Here is a 24,651-nt window from a genome sequence, read left to right on the forward strand (position 1 = left end):
ATTCCTCAAGAGCACTGTTCTTACACTCTTTATGTTGAAAAGAAAGGAAAGCAAAGTGAACCCAAGGTACATACTAGTAAGCAATACCTGTGATAAAATTCATTAACCTGTAGGGCATATCTCTGTAATTCCTTGTGAATCAGGCCTGCTGACAGACATTGTGAAATGCCCTCCTGAATAATCCTCTGGAGCTCCACAGTTAAAAGGAGGCACATAAGAAGATTAAGGAAAATTTTGACTAGGAGAAACTTGAATAAGTTTCAGACCATATGAACAATACATATTCATTTTACTCCTGTTATCTTATTTGTAAATATTAAAATTCCATCTTTTCCCTTACCCTTAATAAAACAGACTTGTCTTATATTCATTCCCAGTAGACCAGCCAATTCTCACAATATCTGCCATTCTTTGGGATATCACAATCCTGCACAAGAAATTACCATTCTGCACAGGAGATTCACAAGTACGGCAATGCTATAGGCATATCCATGCAGGCACCCTTGCCCAGTGATGCTCTTTCAATCAGAGTGGAATGAAAAAGTTTTATAATTAAAAAATGGTTTTTTCAGTTACATTGCTTCTTGAAAAATTATTTTTAAAAAAAAAGCCCGACTTCCAAATAATGGCAGAACGTACATGCACAAATAAGGAATTCAAGACACAAAATTTTTGCTATATGCACAAGGAATTTGGTGTGCATTATAGCAATCCATTTCATAAGTTTGAATTTGGTCTTACAACTTATCGATGAAATCCCCGTTCTGTAGTGTCCCCAGTAAAGCCTCCATCAACTTCAATAGCTGTAGGATCTCACCGTACAAACATCTGTCCTAACTTAAGGTTGCACCTAGTATAGATGGTTGTCACCCTCTTGTCAAAGGAAAGCAGAAAAATGGGGTCTCAAAATGGGACACAGATCCTAAAAGAGCCTTTTCTCTATATGCTCCCACATGCAGGTTAGAGATCCGATTTAAACTCTCTATATAAAGATATTTTGGAATGAAAAGAGGCCAGTATGGCTCTAGAGAGAACTCCAGCTGCTGCTGCGCTGGCTGGGTTCTTTCATAAAGGTATTACAGCATTGCCTCTTGGGCTAGGACCCACCTCATACAACGTTGGGTCTTTTAGTGTAATCTAGTCACCCTTTATAATCGATGGGAAAAGAGAGGCACTTCTATCAGCTGATCACACCTATTGCAGGTGTGGAAAGAGAATGTGTCGCTTCTGGATGTGCCCTTCTCCCTGTAGACACAGGAATGCAGATGACTGATAGAAATAGATGTCTGGTTGCCAGCTGAGAACTTCACCCTTCAGCCATACAGACACTTTGTGAATGCAAACTGGGAGATTATAAACTACAGCATGCACCTAGCACGAGACGCTGATCTGGTTTTTGAAAGGAAGGCCACTAATTCATTAATTCATGTAACTTACTAAATACAAAAATGAGTAAAACAATTTAACCTAGCCATTTTTCACGACAAATCTAAATCTGGCAACTTTTATGATGAATTTGCGTAAGAAGTGTATTCATGAATATCTATAAGGAAAGTATTAAAATTAATTAATTAGAATTAATTAAAATTAAAATAGGTGGTACTACATGTATGTAGATGTGCTCTCCTTGGCATGTGACAGTAGAGTGCAGTTACTTGAATTAACTTCTGTTAGAAAACTTTTTCTGTTCACTATAATCAAAGAACAACAATACAGACCGGTATTCAAAAATGTATTCTTGCTTCCTTAACACAAGAAGTGTGCATATAGACATTTCACATTCAACTTGTGGCATTTACGCCACTGAGTCTAATTCTGTGGTTAGTTTTTTATTCTTTTGGAAAAGGCCTTCTAATTTGATAATTGCAAGACATGGAACTCCAGATAAAAATCACATCATGAAATTCAGAGAAAAAGTGAGTCACACATTGAGTTAAAAAGGAAATGTTTCCCTCAGAAAAACAGTGACCAGCATGCATTACATATAATCTGCATGTGTTTTTATAAAGACAGAGTACATTTCTCTTTAAGATCAAAATAATTGATAAGAGAGATGTGTCCCCCAGCCCCCCAGGCTGAATTTGGCTGCCTGCTGCCTCTTGAATAGCCCAGGCTTCCCGCTCAGAAAAAGAACAGAACTTCAATATTCAAAGCTCCTACCTGCGTTCTGCTATTAATTTGCCATCTGAGCATGACTGAGTGCAAACAAAGGCTGAATTAAACACGTTTTAAGGGTCATTTCACAATTGTTGCAAAGCTTACGGCGTTATCTGCACTGATACTAAACCAGTGCAAAGTTTGTGCGTGGTGATGCCATGATGCACGCTAGCCGTGGATACCCAGCTTGCACAGGCTGGGGGAGAAAAAAGCAAAATCAAAACTGCACAATGTGCCCAGGTATGAAGAGTGAGGAGACCCTAAAAATCACTGTCTGAATTGAAAGGCTTTGAACAAAAGCATTAGGATATTTTTTTTCCACTGGGACTTCATTCATGACACTGAGAACAGAATTTGGCCCAGTGTGAATATTTGACACTTGATTTAACTATGCAAAATTTTCCATGCTGCTATTCATTATTGTTTCTTAATTTCTTCAAATATGAGCAAATTTAGCTTCATAGTAGCCTTGTGAGCAATATCTCCACTGTATACATGAGAAATAGAATCATAAAAAGACTATTTTCCTAAAGGCAGTTTGTTTAATTGGCAAACACTTTTCTCCTCTACTTTCTCTTTTCTCTTTCTAATGTTAGAGAGGAAAAGGAAAACATGAAGATTCTGGGATTTAACAAAATGATTTAGCATTTGGAATTAAGTTAATTTGGACCAACAGCTAATTTGGAACAATTTATTTAGTTAGTTCCTTACACTATGCCTATTGATAAATATACCACAAAATTATTAAGCATTTACATAAAACCAAAGAAACATATGCTGTCATTAATTCAAAACAATCACCACCATCCAAAGCCACTATAGGAGTTCTCTAATAAGAGAACATTCCCATTCCCTTCTCCAGAAAAAAAAGGGAAATCTCAAAAAATGTATTTTTTTAATTGTGTAAAACTTTCACAGTAATACTTAAACCAGTTACATTTCATTTTGCATAAGTAGAACTGAACCTTTCAGATGAAACGTTAATGATATAGCATTTAAAAGCAGAAAATTCAAAATTTTAATTTATGAACAAAATTTGCCAGATTTTGTTAGTTTGGTTAAGATCGGAGGAATACTTCGAGACTTTCAAGGCTGAAAGTCCAACTGAAACTTACTGACTTGTGAAAAACTACGCAAGCATATGCTGGCAGCTTCTAGTATCTGAAATGTAGACGTTCTGTACTAGTGAAACCACAGTTTCTTAATAGAGACTTTCCAATGAATCATATCTTAAATAAACTCAGCCATTTCACGGCAAAACAAAGTTGTTTTGGGGAGCCTTGTCGAGTCATCATAGTTTACCTTTAACAGAAGAAACAGGTCCTACGTATCCTGGTCTCTTGCTCTGCAGCACTGATTGCCCCCCAACGCCCGTTACCACTGTAGACCCTTCATGCATTTATAAAATTGAGGTACCATTACAATAGTTTTGACGAGATTTTCTTTTTCTTTTTTTTTTTTTCTCTATCCTGACATGAGGGGATGGAAAGCAAAGAGCATCTACTGTATATAGATTCATTACCATGAGCTTTACTGATAGTTTATCCTGTTTCCTAAGGAAAGCAAAAAAACCCCACCGTGTGTCTATTAAAAAGCAATCAGATTTGGTATCCTGGTGACACTTTAAAGAGCACATTATGTGGGAAAACAAAATAAACATTTACCCTGGCAAATGAAAGTGAATTTGGGCTTTGACATACTTGGCAGGAAGGTAGAATTATATTCATGTCAAGTATGCAGAAAAGCTAATATAATATTTAAATATTTGCTTAAGTAATATAGAATTTAAAACAACAAATTAGAAGAAACATTTTTTGTGAAATATTTTTAAGTTTTTTAGTGTAAAACATGCCATGAAAGTAATATGTTCAGCTGAAATTTCAGACTTCTACAGCCTTTGTTACACACTCCCTTCACTTGTAAAGTGGTGAAGAGTCTTCATCTTCTACTGACAAGTCTTTATTTCTATTTCCAAGACAAAGGCAGTTCTTATACTGATGGTTCAAAGTGATAATGAATATATGCAGCTTTCCAAAGAAACAACCCTTGAGAATCTGAATCTTACAAATATAGATATAATGAGCTAATATTAACACTATCTTAGCTAAATCCTACAGCACTCTTCTACTGTTCGATATTACATGTGTGCAATTATTTTAAAACTCCTTTAGCTTGCAACAACATAATTCAGTGAAGGCAGACTTTTATATCGCTCAGAAAGTAACTCAATGCTGTATGCCAATGACCTCTGAACCTCTCAACTATATTTAATAATGTAGCACTACATAAATTGAGATGGATACTGGACGCTAGTTTTAGTTCTGAAAGTATTCTGATGCACTGTCTAAATATGCAGATATTGGACTTTCCTTTTTGAGTATAAATCTAAATTAATATTAGCCACACGCACCCACAAAAATCAAATTTACCAGTGTATCAGAATTATAAATGATTATGAAGTTTGAGGTACAATGTTCTGAATGACTAAGAGTATTTTAAAACATTTATTTTAAGAAAAAGCTTTGCTTAATTTTATGTCATTTGAGACATATGCATAATTAGAAAGTATTTTGAAACATTCTTAAATTGCCATAATAATACCATAATAATTCAAAGCAACACCACCAGTCTTCATTGTAATTGTACATTGTAGAAATGTTTTATTTTAAAATCACTTGAAAAGAATTCATTTAAATGTAACCTGATTTGTAAATTTAATTATGAACTATTAAAAAATAACTGCTTGCATTTTTGGTTCTTCTAAATCAGCACAGCTCCTCTGAGTCCCATCATAAGAAAGAAGCCACTGTTTATTTCAAATCAGCAATTAAAAGTGATATAAAGAGTATTCAGACTGTAAGACATTAACAAAAAGGCTAGTTTGGGGAATTTGACTTTAAATCATCTTAATTTGCAGTGCCTGATACACAAATTGTTATGCTGCATTAATAATAACTTTTGAACATAGTATTCATTCATCCAGCCTGTTATAGAAATAAATTTAACAAGAGACTGTTCCCTGCACACATTCTTTAAATCGCTTGCAATGAAAACAAGACCTTCTGAAGATGTTAGCACTGTTCAATTCAACATGCAAAATTTTCAGTCACTTCCAAAAGAGGAAAACAGGTAACATTTTTAAATATAGAAAGAAGTCTTTTTTTTTTTTTTTTTTATTCTACTTTTATTCTACAGTTGGTCAAATGATTTTAAAAGGTAGAAAGCTTTGAATTCAAGAGCTTAGCAAGAGATATCCCAGAATCCTACTACCAGGATGATCTCCTGAAAAGGAAGCCCTGGCTCTAATTCCTGTTCAAAATCAGTTATAAAGATATTGAATATATGCTATAGTTCAGGTTGACATTCTTATTGCTAGGCACTGACAGCTTTGTAAATTTAACCTGAAAATGAAAATAATTTCATTTTGGCAATGTCAAAACCTGTTCACATTTCTAAGGATTTCTCTCATACTATTTAGATTTTCTTGGAGATTCAGACTGACTGACATGGAAGGGTTAGGGGTTTTGGGGAAGGTGGAGGGCTGGCAAGGTGAATCAAAGATCTATGAAAAAAGGAAAAATTTTAAAAAATCACATCACCCTACTCACTGAATAAAGGAAAAATGTCTTCAGTTCAAAATATTATACTTAATAATGTAACGTAATTGGGATGCAAAGAACAATACCTTTAAAAACAACATTTTGAAGCACAGCTTTGAAGGTTGAAGTCTTTTTAGTATTAAAGGTGCTTATAGTGTAGCTACACTAACAACCACAGTTTGGCATCAATTACTTGACTGCGCTGTTAGAAGGTGCTGTAGATTCTCATGCCATCATATATCCTGTTGGAGAAAATTTACTCTTCAGTGCTGGTTGCTTAGCTTCCTCAGGGCTTCTGAATTTTTCTGACATTTTTGGAGTCAGATCTAGCATTTCTAAAAGATGCCAATGTCTCTTCAGCATTTTTGTCTCTTTCTTTAAAATATGATTCAAGGTAACAAGGTTAGCAGACACAGCAGTCATCTCACTAATACATTTCTTTAAATACTGGAACTAGAAATCAGATCTCCAGCCTTGGGGTACATCAAGAGTTAACTCCCATTTTAAGAAGGGTGTGATTAGTAGCTGGAAATCTGCCTGAGTTTAGTACATCTGAGGATGCTATTACAATTTTCAGATATAAAATAATTAGCTGATGATATGAGCTGACAGCTAATACATCTACAATAAACATAAAAAAAATTATTTCCAAGCGGATGTAGAGTATGTGTTCCATTTCTAAGCTGTTTGATATGGTCTGTGTAAGGAGCTACGACTCGATACCAGATGCTGTATGTTCTACAAGCTTTTTCTGCAGATGTCTGCAGCCTGAGAAAATCAACTGTGCTTTGAATAACACTCCTAGTAAAAGCATCTTCTTGTCAGAGTCACTGTATGATATAGGATATGAATCCCACACAAGTGGATGAACTGGTTTTAAATAATACCATCTGACAATGGTAGAAAAAACTCTTAGTAGGTCTGACAAAGTCCTGGAAATGGCTGTTAGCCTTGGGAAATAAAATCCAGCCCTCTGACAGAGACTACCCGTCCTTCTTTCGTTTGATCAAATGGAAAACCAAATTTAATGATTGCTTCCGAAGTTCCAGAGGCAAAGTTTCAACAGCTCTTAACACTGCTACCAAGGAGTCCATATCTTTGCCCCTTACATGTGCCACTCAAAAGAATGGTCTGGAAAAAAACGTTTAAGAGTTATTTGAGAATAAAACATATGCATCTTAATGTATTTTTATATTACCACTTTACATTGCTTTCTTGCCATTGCTTTTAAAGAAATCTTTTAGAACACCAAAAGTATAGTGTACATCATACAGATACCATTATGCCAAAGAAATTCTAAAATCCTGCCACTACCTGCATACAGAAGTGAAATGAGTTCCATCTTAAGTCATAAAACCACACATTCAACTGACATGAATTTTTTTTTTTTGCTCAAAAATAAGCCTGTGGCCCCCCACTTGATAAAGATCTTCCTGAATTCACATAAATCGATTTCTAAAATTTATTCTTTACACAAAATCAGTATTTTTTCTAGTGATTACTAATACTATGGTCTTGTCTTCCTTGAAAATTTAGGTCTAGCTGTGGATGTACTTTGTTGAGCCAAAGTGGCAGCAATGCCTAATTTTTGCCACGTCAAAGTTAGCTAAATGTGAACCCCAGATTATTAAAAGAATCAAATGCTGACCTCAAGAATATCTGTAAGATTAAACTCTGCATATTCACTCCATGAGGGCTTCATGTAAGGTAGCTATCTGAAAGTGAGAACTGTTACTGTTTTTCCTGAGTATCCAATTAAAAAACCTTTTCTGATTTATTTAATGAAAGTGTGTAATTGTCTAGGTATCCTCAATTTTAATCAAAGATGGTAGAGCAAAACGGAAGAAAAGACAGGAGACAAAATTTAAAGCTTGAGGGGCAAAACATACAAATGGAACCATGCTACCTTGTGTAGAGTTAATAAACTATGCCAGCTCATTACCCATACTGTTCTGTCAGTAACGTTGTAGGTCCATTTTCTAGTGGATTGGGTAAGGATGCATCTCCCATTTTGCAACATGTAGAACTTAATTATATTACTTTACCATTTCAACAGACACTTAAGATGCTTAAATCTTACTGCTTCTGATTCCATAGCTGCAACACATGTGTGAAGCTATCACCAAGTGCAATTTTGCACAGCAGCCAGATCATATTCTTACGGAAGAATACAGCAAGCAACATGATAGATAAAATAAACCACAATGACTGAGACAAAATGAAAGACAGAAAACCCTGTTCCTTGTATACATAAAATGTCTATTCCAGGAAATACCAACAGTTACAGATTACAGAAAGTGCAGAAGCTGGAAAGTCCAATTATACGCTACCTAGATTTTTAAACAGTTTTTAGAAATTTGAGATGGTTTATCATCTGTGTGTTTTATAAAAGCTCTTCTATTTCTACCCCACCTGCCATTTTAATATCTGAAACAGGAAACTTCACTGCAGAATCATAGAATAGTAGAATAATTTACACCAGAAAAAGTTTGGGACCTTTCCAGAGATCTCTAGTTTGACTCTGCTCAAAAGAGGTTCAGTTAGATCAAGTGGCTCAGGACCTTGACCAGTCAAGTTTGGAATATCTCCAAAGTTGGAGACTTCCTCAACGTCTCTGGCCAACCAGTTTCAATCCTTGATCAGAATTTTTTTTCTTCCTATTACATATCAGTCCAAATCCTGTCCTTTACCACACACATTCAAGCAGGGTCTGGCTCCATCTCCTCCGTATCCTGCCATTAGTCAGTTGTAGACAGCAATAAAATTTGCATTTAGCCTCCTCTTTCTCAGGCTGAACAAGCTCTAGTCTCCCAGCCTTTCGTTATAAGTCAGGTGCTCCAGCCCCCGAAACTTCTTGGTGACCCTCTGCCAGAGTCGCTTCAGTACGTCAAAGTCCTTCTTGTATTTGGGAGCACAAAATTGGACACAGATTCCAGATGTGGTCTCACAAGTGCCATGCTATGAATCACTGCTTTTATTTAGTTTATAAGATTCAACAGCTAATCACGTCTGAGTTTAATGCATAAAGAGAAAGAAATGCTTCAAGAAATTGCAGTACAAGGGGAAGCAACTACCCTGGTTAAAAGATGTCCTATGCTCACTTGAATTCCTTGCATGTTAACTTACGTGGAAAGCTGATAAAAGTAAAATCACATTAACATGCATACTTTGTATTCTTCACTGTATTTGTGTTCTTATTCTTACTCTCAGTACTGAAACAATATCTCCTCTAAAAATCTGCCATAGGATCCTATTTTAGGGACAGTCTACGCGTCAGGTTACAAGTGTAGTCCTATCAGAACGAGCTTTGAAACCAAAAATGCTGGTATTTCTAATATACTTCTCAATTCAATAGGAAGCAATGTATTTACCATTAGATTGTCCTAATGACCTTCACCTTAGCAACAGATCATTTGGCTTTCCTAATGACATCTGAACTCTAATGTGAATGTAGGTGGGAAGGCTTGGCCCCTGGTGGCTTTGCAAATGGGAACTAAAAATGGCAACACCTGTACTTAACAACTGGGTAATTTGTAATCAAATCTTGTGACATGCTAGCTTTTAGACTAGAACTTACTCAAAGGAAGATGACGATACATAGATAGTGACTACTGAGTGAATCAAGTGATTCTTGATTTTTTGCTTAAGCGCTTGTGACAAATGTTCACAAAATCCTATCTGAATTCAATCAAATACCATGGGCAAGATAACCCAGAAGCTAGCAAAATGACCTCTTTACTTCTGAGGACAAAAACTGCACTAGTGCTGGCTAATCCCGTGGTCAGAAGGAAAAAGGAAAAACAAAACCCCAAACCAAGAACAAAAGGAGAAAAGCAAAGATCAAATACACGTAAGGAGGGACAGAACAAATCTCCATTTAGCCCAGGCTTCAACAGTAGCTTGCTGTGAAGGCTTAGGGAATAGTGTAACTACAAGACAAGCTTATAGTAATTATTTTCCTGAACAGTCGTACAGCACCCAGTGATGTGTGGCTCAAGCACTTCCCTAACCAAATGCAACGTCTTTGCATTCAATAGCCTTCAATAGATTTTTTTTCCCCCATTAAGTTGTGCAATTCAATAGATCTGAGCTCATTTGGGTTATATTTAGCTGGAGTGCAGCCTGAAAATGACTTTCAGTGCTCCTCTATATTGTCTGTATGCTACAAACTGTGGATGGAGAGGCTATGATGACACATAGCTCGTTCACTCTGCTATCAGAGGGTAAATGCCAATTTAAAAGAAAGGGATTCTTAGTAATTCTGTAGAAGGTATTTGCAGGCTTGACCCATGAGCCTGATTAAAACTCGGTTTTGGTTCCTGGCTGGAGTCTAATACTGCGAAAGGCACTGTTATTCCCTTAGTGAATATACGGAGTAAGGAGAGGAAAACATACGCTTCTCCACTACACCTGTCGTGTCTACAAATAACAGATAAATGAACCTTCAAATAAATTAAGTTGGTACTGGTTGAGAGGCATGTATCAGCCTCTTATGGATGAAGCAGGAAAAAATTCTTTCCTTAATACTGGTTTGTGAATGCTCTCACCTCTCTGTTAAATCCAGGACCTTGCTTGTTAAATCAGAAAGCCCTCTCTCTTCTGCAGTAGTTGAAACACAACACCACCCTTATATTTCATGCCACAGGCAACCTTCCTCTATTGTCTTCATTTGTTAGAAGATCTTATTTTCTTCCGCAGAAAGCTTTTCATTATATGAATCCTTCAACAGAAGGAGAGAGAAATTCAGGAGCGCACACTGAAGCTTGGTCAAACAGTGGCTGATGACCCAAGGTGCTCCGGCACCATGGAGCTTTGCAGGTGGGAGCAAGAGAGGTGGGTGGTTGTGAAGCTTTCTGCCAAAAATACAGGGTCTCTGTGCTGAGGTTTCAGTCTCGCTCTTCACAATAGTGTCAGAGTATCTCTTCCTTGCAACCGGTGAGAAGTGGGAATGTCATAGAGTAATACTGTGTTTGAAATTTTTACATAATTTTCATTCGTGTTACAACTCCATGGACTTTTGAGTTTTGTGAATCCTGCGCAAAACAGTCTCAAAAATGGTTTTATGCAAGTGACTAATTCTTTCAGGAAAGCTCAAGATGTTAAAACTGTTCTTAGTACAGGCCTGGTTAACACTTTACCCTAAGAAATAAACTGTTCCCATTTTTTCTTCATTCAGAAAGGACTTAAATAGTAGGCTAATGGAGCTTAAAAGATTAGTAATTTGCTACCTAAAGGTTCAAAGACCTGAAAAAGTAATTTTTCCCCCCCAAAGCATCTGACTTACATCCTGTCTTGTAGAAAAGATTTGCCTTATTCCATCTCCACACAACTTCAGAAATAGAAATCATTATCAGCACTGATTTGTTTAATTACTTTAAAGTATGACAGCATTACAATAACCTACTACCAATGGGACCTTTGTGACACTTCAACATCATTCCTTGTTCCCAGTTCTCCAAAGTTTTCATAAACAATAACTGTGTTGTGAGTACCAATATGTGGTGACCAGTATATCTAAGCAACAAACATGTTAAACATAGGATCACAAATAAACACGCTATTAAAATACACTTAGAAGGAGAATGTTTCTTTAGTCTTATATTTGGCTCCTAATCAAATGCTCTGTGGAAATACTGTTTATATGTATGTGTGTCTACATTTAATTATAGATATAAATAATATATATATATAAAGTTTCCTTCCAAAAGTTAAGTTGAACACAGTCATTTGGGCATCAAAAATACAAAATACGACAGCCCAGAATCTTCCTCTTCCTCAGAGAAAGTAAACAGTGGCAAAAAAATACTCAAAGAACTAAAAGACAGAAAAGCAAATAACACCTGGTCGTCCCAGCAAAACTGCCTAAATTTGCAGTATGAGCAACGTTCACTAAAATGCTCTAAAACCAACAATATTTTACCAGGACTGAAGACCCAAACAAACAGCATGCTTTATGTAACCATAGCAATCAAACCCAAAGTGAGAAAACCCTAATAATCTTGGATTTGTAGCGGCGTAAAAAGTCTGTTGATATTACTGGCTACAACAAGAAGTTTTTTCCACTTGATAGATTTTTCCCATTCCGATGAGAATGACACAATATTTACAGACGTATAGATAATAATGAAAAACTGTTTCTGTTTATTTTCTGTTTACTTTTAACCAATTCAACCATTACCCAAGAGAAATAGTGTTTTCCCGGTATCCCAAACATTCCCAAGCAATGTGTAATCAGAGAAACCATTAATACCAGGCAGGCTTATTTTTATACCGAATAATGGTTACAAACACCTTGATGCCTAGACAGCTAATTTACAGTTGAGACGCTACTAGTTGTGCTACGTTTGCACTCATCTGGAAACACTGGACTGATGCAGTGAAATTACTTCCTTCTATATTTGCATTCCTAACTTCGGTAAGGTATGTTTTGCTATATTGAAAAAAACACTGCCTAGAGAATAAAGGTTTTTTTCTTGATTGCTGTTCCATCTACGATCTTTTTAATCTTTGCATCTATGTACATCAAAAGAAGCAGACAGTATATAGGGAGCTGGTGTTGACCTTATAGTCTATTAGAGATCATCATTACACTCTTTTTTTCATATCATCAAGGTCCCACTGCATACATAGAACTTCAGTCTCCCAAAAGAATGACCCAGGAGGCACCAGAATTACTTTTCCTAACATCTGATGAACTACATGCAAATGTGACTTAAATGTTTTTTTGGGGAAAAAAAAAAAAAAAGAGGCAAAGAAAAAGCATTTTTCTCTTTCATCTAAGAAATTAACTTGCCCATGAATTGCTGCTCATTTCTGAGTACAGAAGGTGGCCTAACTTACTGGGATGTTTAAACTTTTAGGCAGGTACTGTTAAGTAAAATTCAGCCCAACTTGTGGTAGTGATGCACCGAGCTCTCAAAGCAGCTTAACTGGATGGGAAATGGAGCTGCTGGGGTTTATTCATCACTGTCCCAGGAATCTACTGTCCTTGGGCAGGAACCTTCCCGTATTTGAGTACGTTACTTAGCCATAAGTCCCTTTTCAAATTCAAGACAACCTCCTCTTATTTGGCCTGGAAACACAGGTGAGGATGATACTGGTGTACACTTAGGGCTGCAATTATTTAGTCCATAGGAGAATGTATCATAAGACTTAAGGTATTTAATGGTATGGCTTGTCCTTCTGTGTCCCATCACTGGGATCCCTTTGCCCAAATTTGACAATGTTGAGTAAAGAATTAAGGAACCTTATTTTCTACCCCCTGTTTTTCCAAAACTTAATGTCTTAAAATTTAAGGCTGTAACTTGAGTTGCTGGTGTAAATGATATAATATTAGAAAGCTGCAATTCTATATGGGGACCAGCACAAGATAAATGGATAGATCTGTGATGAATAGATAGATCTGTGATAGATGATAGGTCTGTGAGAGTATTTTTTAAAGACAGAACAAAAATGCAACAGGGATTACACTCCTATTCCCAAGTGAACCCAAGCAACCGTATGTACTTGTCGGCATGTATACTCCATTCCTTTACTAGTTCCCCAAAACTCAAGCCTTTTCCACTTCTAAAACTTTTTATCTTCATCTTTCAGCCTCCACTCCCCACATATGGCCAGGATAGAAGCAGAATGGTCACTGACAACACAGAGAAATTCCCCGCAAGATAAATACATCCAGAGGAGCCTACAGAGCTGTGTAGCTCACTGTAACGAAGACACAAACATTTGATCAGCTGAATAGCTTTCTAAACTCCACTATTTATACTGCCTGGATCTCCAGGAATTACAGTGGGAGATGAGACACTCAGCTCACATGCAAAAACCCAAAACAAATGTAAACATTTTCATCTGTAGCCGAATCTTACCCCAAGATGCATTCTTTCCGTTAAAATCAAATCTGTTAAAATCAAAGAAGGGCTAGCACTTATAAACTGTGATTCTAAAAATTAATAAATTATTAGGTTTGGGCACAATATTGTGAGATAACAGAAGTCACCGCTCAACTAAATGCAAGGATTCTGTCCCAAAATATAGATTCTGTCAACAAGAATCTGAAATCGGTAAGAAAGTTGAAAATAATTCTTTCTGAAGAAAAATAAGTTTATCATAAAAATTATATAGCAAAAAAAGATGTGCTCCAAGAAACAACGCCCTGATGTTTAGTAACATAAAACTTCTCAGTTTGTCTTCCGGCATGCAGTTTCTATTAAGTATGTGTTGTCTGTACTATAGCACTAAGCTTTCCATATGGGCTTTAAATCAAATTCCAGTTTGTTATTGATACACCCTGCATGAACAGATACTCCCTAAAGAGTAATGACCCCACAGAGCACTTAGACTGGCATAATTTTCACCAGTGAAATGAGCACGGTAGTACTAAAAGGCCTCAGAGCTCTTTCTAAATCATTTCCTGCTTATTTTCTTTGTACATCTTTTCCGCATTAGTACAATGAATTTGAGTACTTCAACACCATCTTTCGGATCCTCCCTTAACAGAAAAGCTCATAGTTTTTTTCTGAATTATCTCACCGAATTTTAGCTGTCTCAACTAAAAGATGCCAGGTCCATGCCCTAGCTCCGAGGGCTGGAGCAACCTGTGTCCGTGCTCCTGCCCTCTGAGCCTCCCAAAGAGAGCAGCCACATCCAAACCGTGCCATGGAGAACGCTCCTGGCCCAGACTGAATCCCAAACTGTGCCCGGGAATTGTTTGGGACAACGCTACCTGGCTCAGGTCAAAGCGTGACCACTCAAAAGTTGATGATCATATTCCAGTTGGAGGCAATCTTCTTGGTCATGGTCTAATTTACTACGATATGACAAGTCTATCTTACTGCTATGATTGAAACAGAATGAACTTGTAGAACATGATTCCTTGTATCCCGAGGTGCATCTGGGAGTGTTTAGGTGTGTTTCACGGACACAAATTCATTGTATCTGAACACAGACAAAATTAAATGTGAACAAAGGGTATATCCCAAACACACCTACACTTTATTGCAATCTACTGTATTTTGCACAGGGCCCATTGCATTTCTGTGACCTTGGTACAGAAGCATATTAATGAACAGTAGAGGAAAAATCACATCCACAATGAACTTCCTAGAACAACAGTAAGGACCTGGAGTTTTTAAATACCGAATGTGATTCATAGGACAACGCACCTTAAAGAACCACAAGCTTCTGCTGATCCCTTTCTGTAGGGATGTAACTTAGTTTTAACCTTTTGCTGGCACCTAGCCTGCTTTCAAGGTAGTGTATTCTTCTAGGGAAGTTATCTTCTCTCCACTGTTTATTCAAACTTGCAATGTACTATGAAAGCATTATGGTAGCTACTGCAACTGAATTATTGCCATATAACACCCGAGTGTTGGAAATATATCCCTAAACTAGCAGTCGGAGTGACAGATGAATGGTGTTTCTCTTAATCCCAGGGGAACAAAAGTGAAACAGAGCATTCACAGTGTGATGCTCTATGCATTCCTTTGTATGTCAGTTCAGATTTCTGATGGGAAGACTTTTTCCTGGTAGGGGAGGTGGAACTATAAATCAAATGATAAAAAATGGGTATTTACAGAATGAGACAGAAGTCAGCTTTGCAGTGATGTTTTAACACAGCTGTACTCGATCTTAATAACAAGACATGGAGAATTTGATAGTGGTTCTGATAGAAAAATTTAGCAGAATTGCCTTTACCATTCACAAAATCACAACCAAACCTGCAGCTAGTTTTACTATGGGCCGGTCACCTGAGAGGTTCAAAGTAGCAACATAAGGACACAAACACCCAAAACTGCATCTCTATCCAAACTGCAAAATAAGGAAAAGTGCCAAGATTTTAAATGCGTATGCAACTTCTCCCCACACCAATTCAGCCATATCCCACAGGAATCCCAACTCTCCCCTCCAAAAGATTTTTAAGAGACAGAGGAAAGCCAAATTGCAATCCACTTGCAAAGGTTTTATTTCTCATAGATCCTGTCATACAACCGGCAATAGAAGGGAAATTGAATTCCTGAGAGCCACCAGCTCTGGTTATTCCAGAGCCTAACCTGTACAATAAAAAAGGGGTGTTAGGGAGATCACCATTAGATTTTATTCTCAAGAGAGTGTCACCTGCTATGAAGACAACTTCTATGATCCGGATAGCTCTCCTTCACGTGCACAGTTCAATTCCATCTATGAACTAGAATAGTTTATTACATCTATAACTGTTCTTACTCTGAGGAGCAGTGTTTCACTGGTGTTTTGCTGCTATCTTAGAAGGGCAAAATACTAACTGTTATGAAGTGAGACAGAGGTGCTATTCCAGTTTTTATTTTGGTTTGATTCTGCCACTACAGTTGACTGGTTTGCCACTATTTATTGCTATTATTGAAGTTTCTATAATAAGTTATGATCACAAAGTATTGACAACATAATCACGTATTATGAGAATTTTGTTCTTAATTTTGTTCTGTATTTTAAGAGTATTCCACTTTCTTTTGCACATTGCTATTATTACTGTTTCAGAGATAGTTCCTTTGTTTCAAATTAAAACCACAGAATACATCAATAAGTTCTATATACAATCCTAGAAGAATGTCCTTTCTTTTTAATGACAGCATTAGTGGGTGTTTTTCAGTCAAAACTGTAGACTTGTTTGTTCTCCTTTAGTAATGTCTGAAAGTGGCTTGGAGCTTTGCTTACTCCTCCATGGTACAAATACAGAATAGACCTCACAACAGCAAGCAATCTCATGAAGTTTTAGCTCTAATTTTATAAAATGTTTTAAAAGAAATGAGTATAAACAATATTTGCTTTTTGTATCATAACTGAAACCATACTGCTAAACAATCATATCCTGTTTAGCCCATAATGACATCAGAAATATATGTTTATCATCTGCTCTGGACAACTTAGCATGATTTTGGCCCAAGGCAAAGTGGAACTGAAATCATTTACAGTTGTCCAAACCAAGATAACCACACATTTCTGAGGTAATTGATACCTAAAAGGAACACTGCCTTTAGATCACAGTTCATGATTTAAGTACACTAATTCCTTAAAGAACACTGTTACAATTTCTAAAGTGTCTATTGGATTTCCTCCAAAACTTAGCGTGGATTAAACAATCTACTGCACAAAGAAAATGTGATACATGAGATTAGCCCATCCACTAACAACTCTTCCTTTAGGAATGGATCACATTTCCTACTATCTTTGATTCCTTTCCACCCACCTCAAAGTGACAACAAAATCCCAAACAAAACAAAGCCAAAAATATGTTAAACATTTTGAACAGCATGTCTCAAGCAATCTTTCATGTTTTGTCATTAGTTTTAAAAACTAGTAAGAAAGAAAATACATAGTACTGACTTCATACCTGTATGTAATTCATTGATCTATTCTAAAATATGTAGATCTTGATTTTTGTCTTTTTTTTTTAACGTGGAAACAGATCAGGAGTTCACAAAATGTAACAAAGTAGAGCAATAGAGAGAAGAATTACTTTATACACACACACACACACACACACACACACACACACTACAGTTCATAAATTATAGTCTAGTGAGAAAAAACAAAACATGTAGTCAGATGAAAGATAAATATTTGATTACAGGAACACATTCCTTGACAGACAAACATAGAGTCAAATTTGTCCTTGCCTAGGACAGGGAACTTCATACTTCTAGCAACTTCTGTAGTTTTTTAGACGGAAAAAATATTATACTGGAATGACACAAGAGAATGTAAAGTCAAGCACATAACCCATTCATTCAGAACAGTGCTGTTATGTATTTTTGTGCATACAAGCTCAAAGGATTTGCCCTCCTTTATGCAAAACGTAACATTTTGCATAAATAAATAAGAAAGAAAAGAAAAGAAACCATCAGTTCCAAAACAACTGTTCTACGACACTGATTCTCAGCTGGGGAGAAATCGGACTTGTTCCTAGCCAAATTCTTAGAGAGACGGGATCCTTGACTGGATTTTGAGTAATTGTAATGGGAAGAAGGAAGGGGAAACAGGACTGGGAAAGCGCCAGTTCTGAAAAGGGGCTCCATTAAGAAGAAAAAATGAGACTTACAACTAGGGTAGGATAAAAATCAGGTTATTTCTTAGAATTTTCCATGAAATCCTGACCGTGAAATGAGGCCCTAGTAGTCAAATATTAAATACACAAATATTACTGAATGCATCAGCCACCTCAGCATAGAAAAGAAAATCAGACCAAAGTAACCAGCTTCTACTACTGAAAGGGTATAAAAAGCACTCTAAAAATAGCAAGTTTCAAACAGCCACATACACTATACTACTGACTAAAAAGGATGGAAATTGGCCCAAACACTAGTGTGGAATTGTGAGTGTGCTCCTGGCACCATTTTGCCCTTGACATCCAGTTGCCCACACAAGACGTGAGGAGGAACTGAGCATGAACAGGGGCCATGGACTGTTCTCCATATTTGCTACAGACAGGGCTACCGAAAAGACAGGGTAGCCCTGTCCACTTACCAAAAATTTAGCCATAGGGGCCCAAGCCAGGCCATGTCATCTGCCTTCAGGGCCGGAGAACTGACCCTGGCCTAGTTTATTGATTAGTACAGATACAGCCTTTGGATCTTATAAATACTTCAGAGTAAATGACATTCAAGAAGATGCTCTACTGATAGAGAGGCCATGGGGTTGATAAGATGTATAAGGCGTACTTGCTATGATGTAGTATCTTGTGCCAATACAGCTAAATCTCAGTGAAACCAGTAAAACTGGTATCAAAACCAACTGGTATCAAAACTATCGCTCCACAAGACTTCCATGCCAACACAGCTGTACTGCTTCTTGATCCCAGGCTAGCTTTTTCAAAGTGATATGTTACTGCATTCTGTAATGTAGACATAATTTTTCATATGTACATAGATCAGAAAATAGGACTTGAAAGCAGGACGGAAAGAAGAGCATATACTGAAGCATGTTTGCACTGAGTATTTTAATTTTATCTGTAAGCTGTGTTATATGAAAAGACTCCTCAAATGCTATTGAAACGATTTTCTAATGAGAGGAATAATGAAAAAGAAAAAAAAGACTGTGAAAAATGCATGTGAAATGTTTATAAATAGAATCTGCTTTCTACAGGAAGGAAATGCAAATACATGGCAGACGGAAAGATCCATAACTACCCTCTTGTAATCTTCCTTCTCAGCATGCATGCTTAGATATCAGAAAACATTTGAGTGAACAGGAAAAATATGGAAATAGGGTTCCTTTAGAGCAACTGGGCAAAAGGAAAGAAACAAGTAACAATGATATATGCAGCACAAAAAAGGCATCGGACTAGCATGGTGTATGAAATACTTCACAGTTTTCTCTGCTAGAGCTGCGTATCAGTAGAAGAAAAGAATTACCTCCATCCGTTCTTGCTTGACATCATCAATCTCATCATCTTCAAACATGGCTAAGAGCTCTCCAGTCTGGTCAATGGAGTTGAGAAAGTCCTGAGCAAGCTTCTGCCGTTTGTTCGTGTTATTACTGTTGAATTTGTCTTCACAAAGGTAAGCAAAGAACAACAAACTTAAGTTATTTGGCTTCTCCAAACACCAACCAATGTCCCTAGGAGGGACATGTTTTAGAATCACATGCACTGTGCAGAAAAGTCCTGTTCTTACTGTCCTCCTCATACAAGTTGTGCTACCTGACTGAGGTGATGTCACTGCTATGCTGCAGCAGCACTGTAGGAAAAAATCACCTTTAGTGTTTTCTAGTACAACCTAGTGGTTACTAGGAATCTAGAGAAACCTAGTCTACTGCTCATATATCATTATTTCTCACTGAAGGATCCACAATGGACAGAGCTGTAGAAGAAACCACGCTTCTTTGGTTGTACAAAAACCCTCACTCACAGAACAGACTATGTAGAAGAAATGCTCTTTCCCAAAAGCACATAGAACATCCTCGTTACCTACTGCCTAAAGCAAACCATAACACAAACACTAAGATGCAGCTCTACGGTACTGCTCTCCACTAAAACCTGGAGAACCCTGGCAAGGTGATCTCTGTTGTTCTAAACAGAATAGCAGTAATAAAGACATTAGCTACACAAAACAAAATTAATGGCTTCAATTACCAAAGCATGCCAGAAAATGCAATCTTTAATCCCAGATGAACTGTGTTTAGGAAGCATTTCATGAGCATCTAAATGGCTTACGAAAATTGTTTATTTGTTTTAAATAGTGACACTGACTTAAGTATTAAAAAACCTAAAGCTGTCAGGTAGGAAACTACATTGCCAGATTGCTTGCATGAAACAATATACTTTCACGTGTGGTGAAAATAAAATGCCACAGGCAAATTAAATCTCAAATGAGTTGACAAAAATTTATCCAGAGATTGACTAAGTCAAAGCAAGAAGTACAATGTTTACCTAACATCAGTGTGGATGCTCAGAGGAACCAAACACAAGGAATTAATTGTAAGGGAAAAAAAATAAAAATAAAAGGCTCTGAGAAAGGAAATAAGTTAAATACAAAAAGTTGCGTATGGAATTGCTAGATGTTATAAAAGTACAGCAAGGTTTAGATTTGCTGTGATAAGTTTCAACTTAACTTTTTACAAAGGGAATGCTAATTCTTCTGTTAATATAAATCAACAAAACTTTATACCAGCAAATTATATGGCATAAATTAATATATTTTTAATTTGAAGAGCTTTTCCTTTAAATGCATTGGTTATAAAATCTGTTATAAAATCCTCACAGAATGGGGAAACAAAAGTGTTTCCCATTCTTTAAATTACAGATTCAAAGTATAAAACGTTAAACCACACTGAAAACAAACCCAGGACATATATTAGTATTCAACGACTTCAGATTATGGGATTTTTTTGTAAAACATGTCAAAACCCTTTGATAATAATTTAACAAACGTCCATTCAATTGCACACGGTAGCTGCCGCATTTATATTACACATGCTGAAATCAATTAGCCCTTTAATCAGCACCAGTTTCTTACTTCAACAGAGTTCTGACATTAAGCAGTGTTACTTACCATTTGAATGGTAGATGCAAATACTTACTTTAGAAGTACTTCAAATGGAAAAGCAGAGATTTTAAACCAAATTACTTGAAGACAATATTTTTGTGTCTTTAAATATTACGGAAGACATTAATACCTTGCATTGAGCTGTTCAGCACATTTACAAAAATACCGAGCTTCCCCCATATTAAGTAATTTTTTCTCTACCTTCAAGGAGGTCATCTTCTTCTATTCCTTTAACAATTTTAGATTTGTAGTCTCGAAAAAACATGTATTTAAGTAGCCTTCTAAGCTTCTTCTAAGAGAAAAAATACATTGATATTAATTAGTATTATATAGGGTTTTTTTATTTAGACTAACTTTGTAACACACAAACATAAGAATGAGTAATACATTACTCAGTAAATATGATTTTTATAATGTTCATAATTTTTGATTCTACTGAAAATCCATACATAGAAAGTACATCAAGGTCAGTACCAATTCCACATTAAAAATTATTTATTTGAGCTCCTTGGTACCATGCTTGCCAACTGTGAGACAGATATGGGTTTGACTTTCAGAAAGCAGAAATTCAGAAATCAGGTTTCTTTTAGGGCACTCCAAAATCTTTGCTTAGTTTGGAAATTGAAACCTACAAATGCATATTACCATGAACTTTGACATCCATATTAACCACTGTTTTCAGTATAGCCTTACAGATCATATCCAATAAAGAAACTGCAATTGGTTTTCATGTTTTAGTGTTTTTTAAATTTTGATATTGTTTTGGTCATTAGGTTTTACCTATCAAATGAGGAGAGAAAAACAAAGGGGAGAGAAAAGGGGGAGAGAAAGGGGGGAACTAAGGAAGAAAAGGAGACAAAGGAAGAATAAATAATGTTGATTAAAATAGTTGACAATAATTTTTTAATAATTTTGAAATTTGAAGAAAGAAAATGAACTCAATCTTTGTATGGAATTTTTTTTTTTTAAATTATTGACCTGCTCTCCTTACTATCCAGAGAAATTTTAGTGACATAAAGTACAGGAAATATATTATAAAGTAAAATCAAGTCAGGATTTACTGACATCCTAGATGATAAAAATGTAATGGTCACACTGTCAAATGTCACATCTACACCCTGCATAACTATGAGGAAATTAGAATGACTGATTTTTAATAAAAGAGTTATAAAGGATAAGTATCAATATTTACACCTTTATTAACAAATTGTTTTAAGCTCTAAGGTATATTACCCACCCTAAAGCTTAGTGAAAAAAATCTATTGATAATTGAAGTTACAGGAAAAAATGAGAATTAATTAAAATGTTATGTAAATATTGTACCGCGTCCAATACAATACAATTGCAGAGCAGCTATACTTTTAAATAAAGCTTTTCGTGACGATGGTCTCCTTTCACATAGGATAAACAAGCACTTTACAACACGGTAAGCACCTTACTATGTAAAGTAAGAAATTTCTGTCTCATTACTATACCTTATCTTTGCGCATTAAGAACAGGAGATCTTCAGCAGAGATGACTCGAGCTCCTCTCAGCTGAGAAACTTCAGCTGCTTGCTGCAACTAAAATCAATGAATAAATTAGGACGGCTGTTTCTGTGTTAAAAAATTTATTCACTAGGGTTTGTTTTAAATAAGTTCAGATAATATTTTGCATGGTAGTGCATAGCAAAATACAAGCTATGCACTAAAACACAAGCTGGGACTCTCAAAGGTGTCACTCACTCGGCTCTTGTTAGCCAAGAAGTATAACAATTTTACGAAAAGACTGAAAGACTTTTGACAAATCTCAAGCAAAAGCTTTTTTGTTTATGTTTAAAAGGATTGCTTTTAAAAAGCACTACATCCTTTTTTTTTTTTTTTTTTTCCTTTCCTTGCACCACATTAGCCCAGAAAATGAACATATAATTCTCTCAGGCAAAGTAAAAATGCCAAATTCTTGCCATAGCACTTTATCTGCAACTGTGGAAGGGCAGCTGATCCCTCTCACAATTTTTTAGAATAACAAATATTAATTTTAAACAGCTTACCTAAGTATTTTTTGAAAGAAACTCTACGCCAACTTGACTTATCATTAGTACAAGCCAGACTCACACGAAGAACTTTTTTAGGCATACTCTTATTTCATTTGAGAGAAAGAAAATAAATTGATAAGAAACACCGACTCTATAAATAAGGTAATTGGAAAAACCTTAATTGAGCAGACCAGGCCATTCAGACATGATAGAGGTAAAGATGGGATTGAGCAATGAATGGCAAAAAAATTGATAAAAGGTGGCCAAAGGAGTGTGAAGCAAAGATCTGTCCTCGCCTCCATCGCGACAGTGCCTCTAAAGGCCCCAAACTCCTCAAATTGTGCTGTAAAGAGCAAAAATCTCTTTGTAAGGGACTAAGCACATCAGCCTTGGATTCACCTTTGGTAGGTGCAGGAAATTGGGCTAATTTATACACAAAGAGATCGTATCAAAACCAGTACAAGCTTAGAAAGTAAACCTGCACAAGCTGATGCTTATCAAACTACTGGGCTAAGGAGGTCTAACGCAAATGCAGACGAGAAGTCTGCGGGATTTGCTCCTTTCACCTCGCTAGCGTTTGGTTCTGGCTTAAGATGATGCTGTAGAGTAGGTGGGATAGAAAGGATGCTTCACAGCATGGAAGATGCCTTTTCCTCTAAATTCAAAAATATTGTTCAAAAGGCAAGATTTAATCATAATCTCTTTGCTGTTATCCTTGTTAACCATCTGATGGATGGACTGACAGCGAGCACAGTACAGAAGTTATCAAAAGGAGAGACGCCTTCAAAAATTCTTGATATTAAAACTCATACACACCTGTAACACAATCGATAAACAGAAATTTAATTTATTTTCAAATATCTCTATATTCTTCTTTCAGAAATGCATTAATGCACCTGAAAATAATTTAAAGAAATCCTATCCTTCATACTCACACTAGCAATGGTTTCACTCAGTATCACTGGCTGAATAAGTATATTATTAATCTGAGCTCCCATGCTGCTATAACTTGAAATAGGCCTATTCAGAAGTTAAAAAGATCAACAAAAACAGTAGCTGTTTCTAATATCCAAAGGAGGAGGGGGAGGGAAAGATTTTCATTTTGGCAAGTGTTCACTGGGCAAAAGATTCAGTCCATAAATCATAATATTGGACTGCATTAATTTTTTTCCACACTAATCACATGCATATAAAACGTTAACTGTATCTCGTATGCACAACACAAAACATACTGCACGAAGAGTTTCAGATTTTCCCCTTGAAACCCTCTCTTGGCCCTTGCAGTCACAGAGACCAGAGAGATTTCAGGAATTCAGAAGTCACAGTAATATAATCTTACTTGAAAAATGTAAGAATGTGAAAAACGATAGTTCTATTTTTTGGCATAAGCAAAACTGTTTCTTATTCTGATTAGTTTGAGGGCACGCAAGCTACTTATATTTCTAACATAAAATATAAAGAGCTGGATAAAAATAAATTTACCAAGAACGAGCCAATATTCATCTCTGGTGTAAATCTACTGCAGTTAGTGGATTTATGCCAAGGCTGACTTTGGCCCCACTAAGCTTAAAAGTGTTACAAAACCTGACCTTAGCATGGTGGTAACACAACACAGCTTTTCCAAATATCATATAAAACAATGGCAGAAATATCCGTCGTGCAAGTATGCTCTAGTTCCCTAACACGTACAGGACCGTAACTATAATCTTTAAGGTCCCTTCCGACCCAACCCATTCTATGATTCTAGAAGACATTAATTTTCTTACCATAAAATTCAGATATGTTAATTTCTGCATGTAGCTGAAATACCTTATTTTTCCAAATGATAAACATGTGACAATGTCATTTAAAGCAAAGATGGTGTGCA

The 24,651-nt window shown here is 36.2% G+C and overlaps 1 protein-coding gene across 9 annotated transcripts in view; it reads right to left on the reverse strand.

The window, feature by feature from the left end:
• Positions 1-24,651, reverse strand: part of SUPT3H (SPT3 homolog, SAGA and STAGA complex component) — a 282,301-nt gene that overhangs the window by 70,075 nt on the left and 187,575 nt on the right. For all 9 annotated transcript variants that reach the window (XM_030037308.2, XM_030037306.2, XM_030037305.2 and 6 more), the window contains 3 exons: positions 22,246-22,332; positions 20,972-21,062; positions 19,139-19,275 (listed from right to left, as the gene is read on the reverse strand). In XM_030037308.2, coding sequence (XP_029893168.1) covers positions 19,139-19,275; positions 20,972-21,062; positions 22,246-22,332 — 315 coding nt within the window. The remainder of the gene's footprint in view (positions 1-19,138; positions 19,276-20,971; positions 21,063-22,245; positions 22,333-24,651) is intronic.

This window comes from Aquila chrysaetos, chromosome 15, assembly GCF_900496995.4.
Source record: "Aquila chrysaetos chrysaetos chromosome 15, bAquChr1.4, whole genome shotgun sequence".
Classification (NCBI taxonomy): domain Eukaryota; kingdom Metazoa; phylum Chordata; class Aves; order Accipitriformes; family Accipitridae; genus Aquila; species Aquila chrysaetos.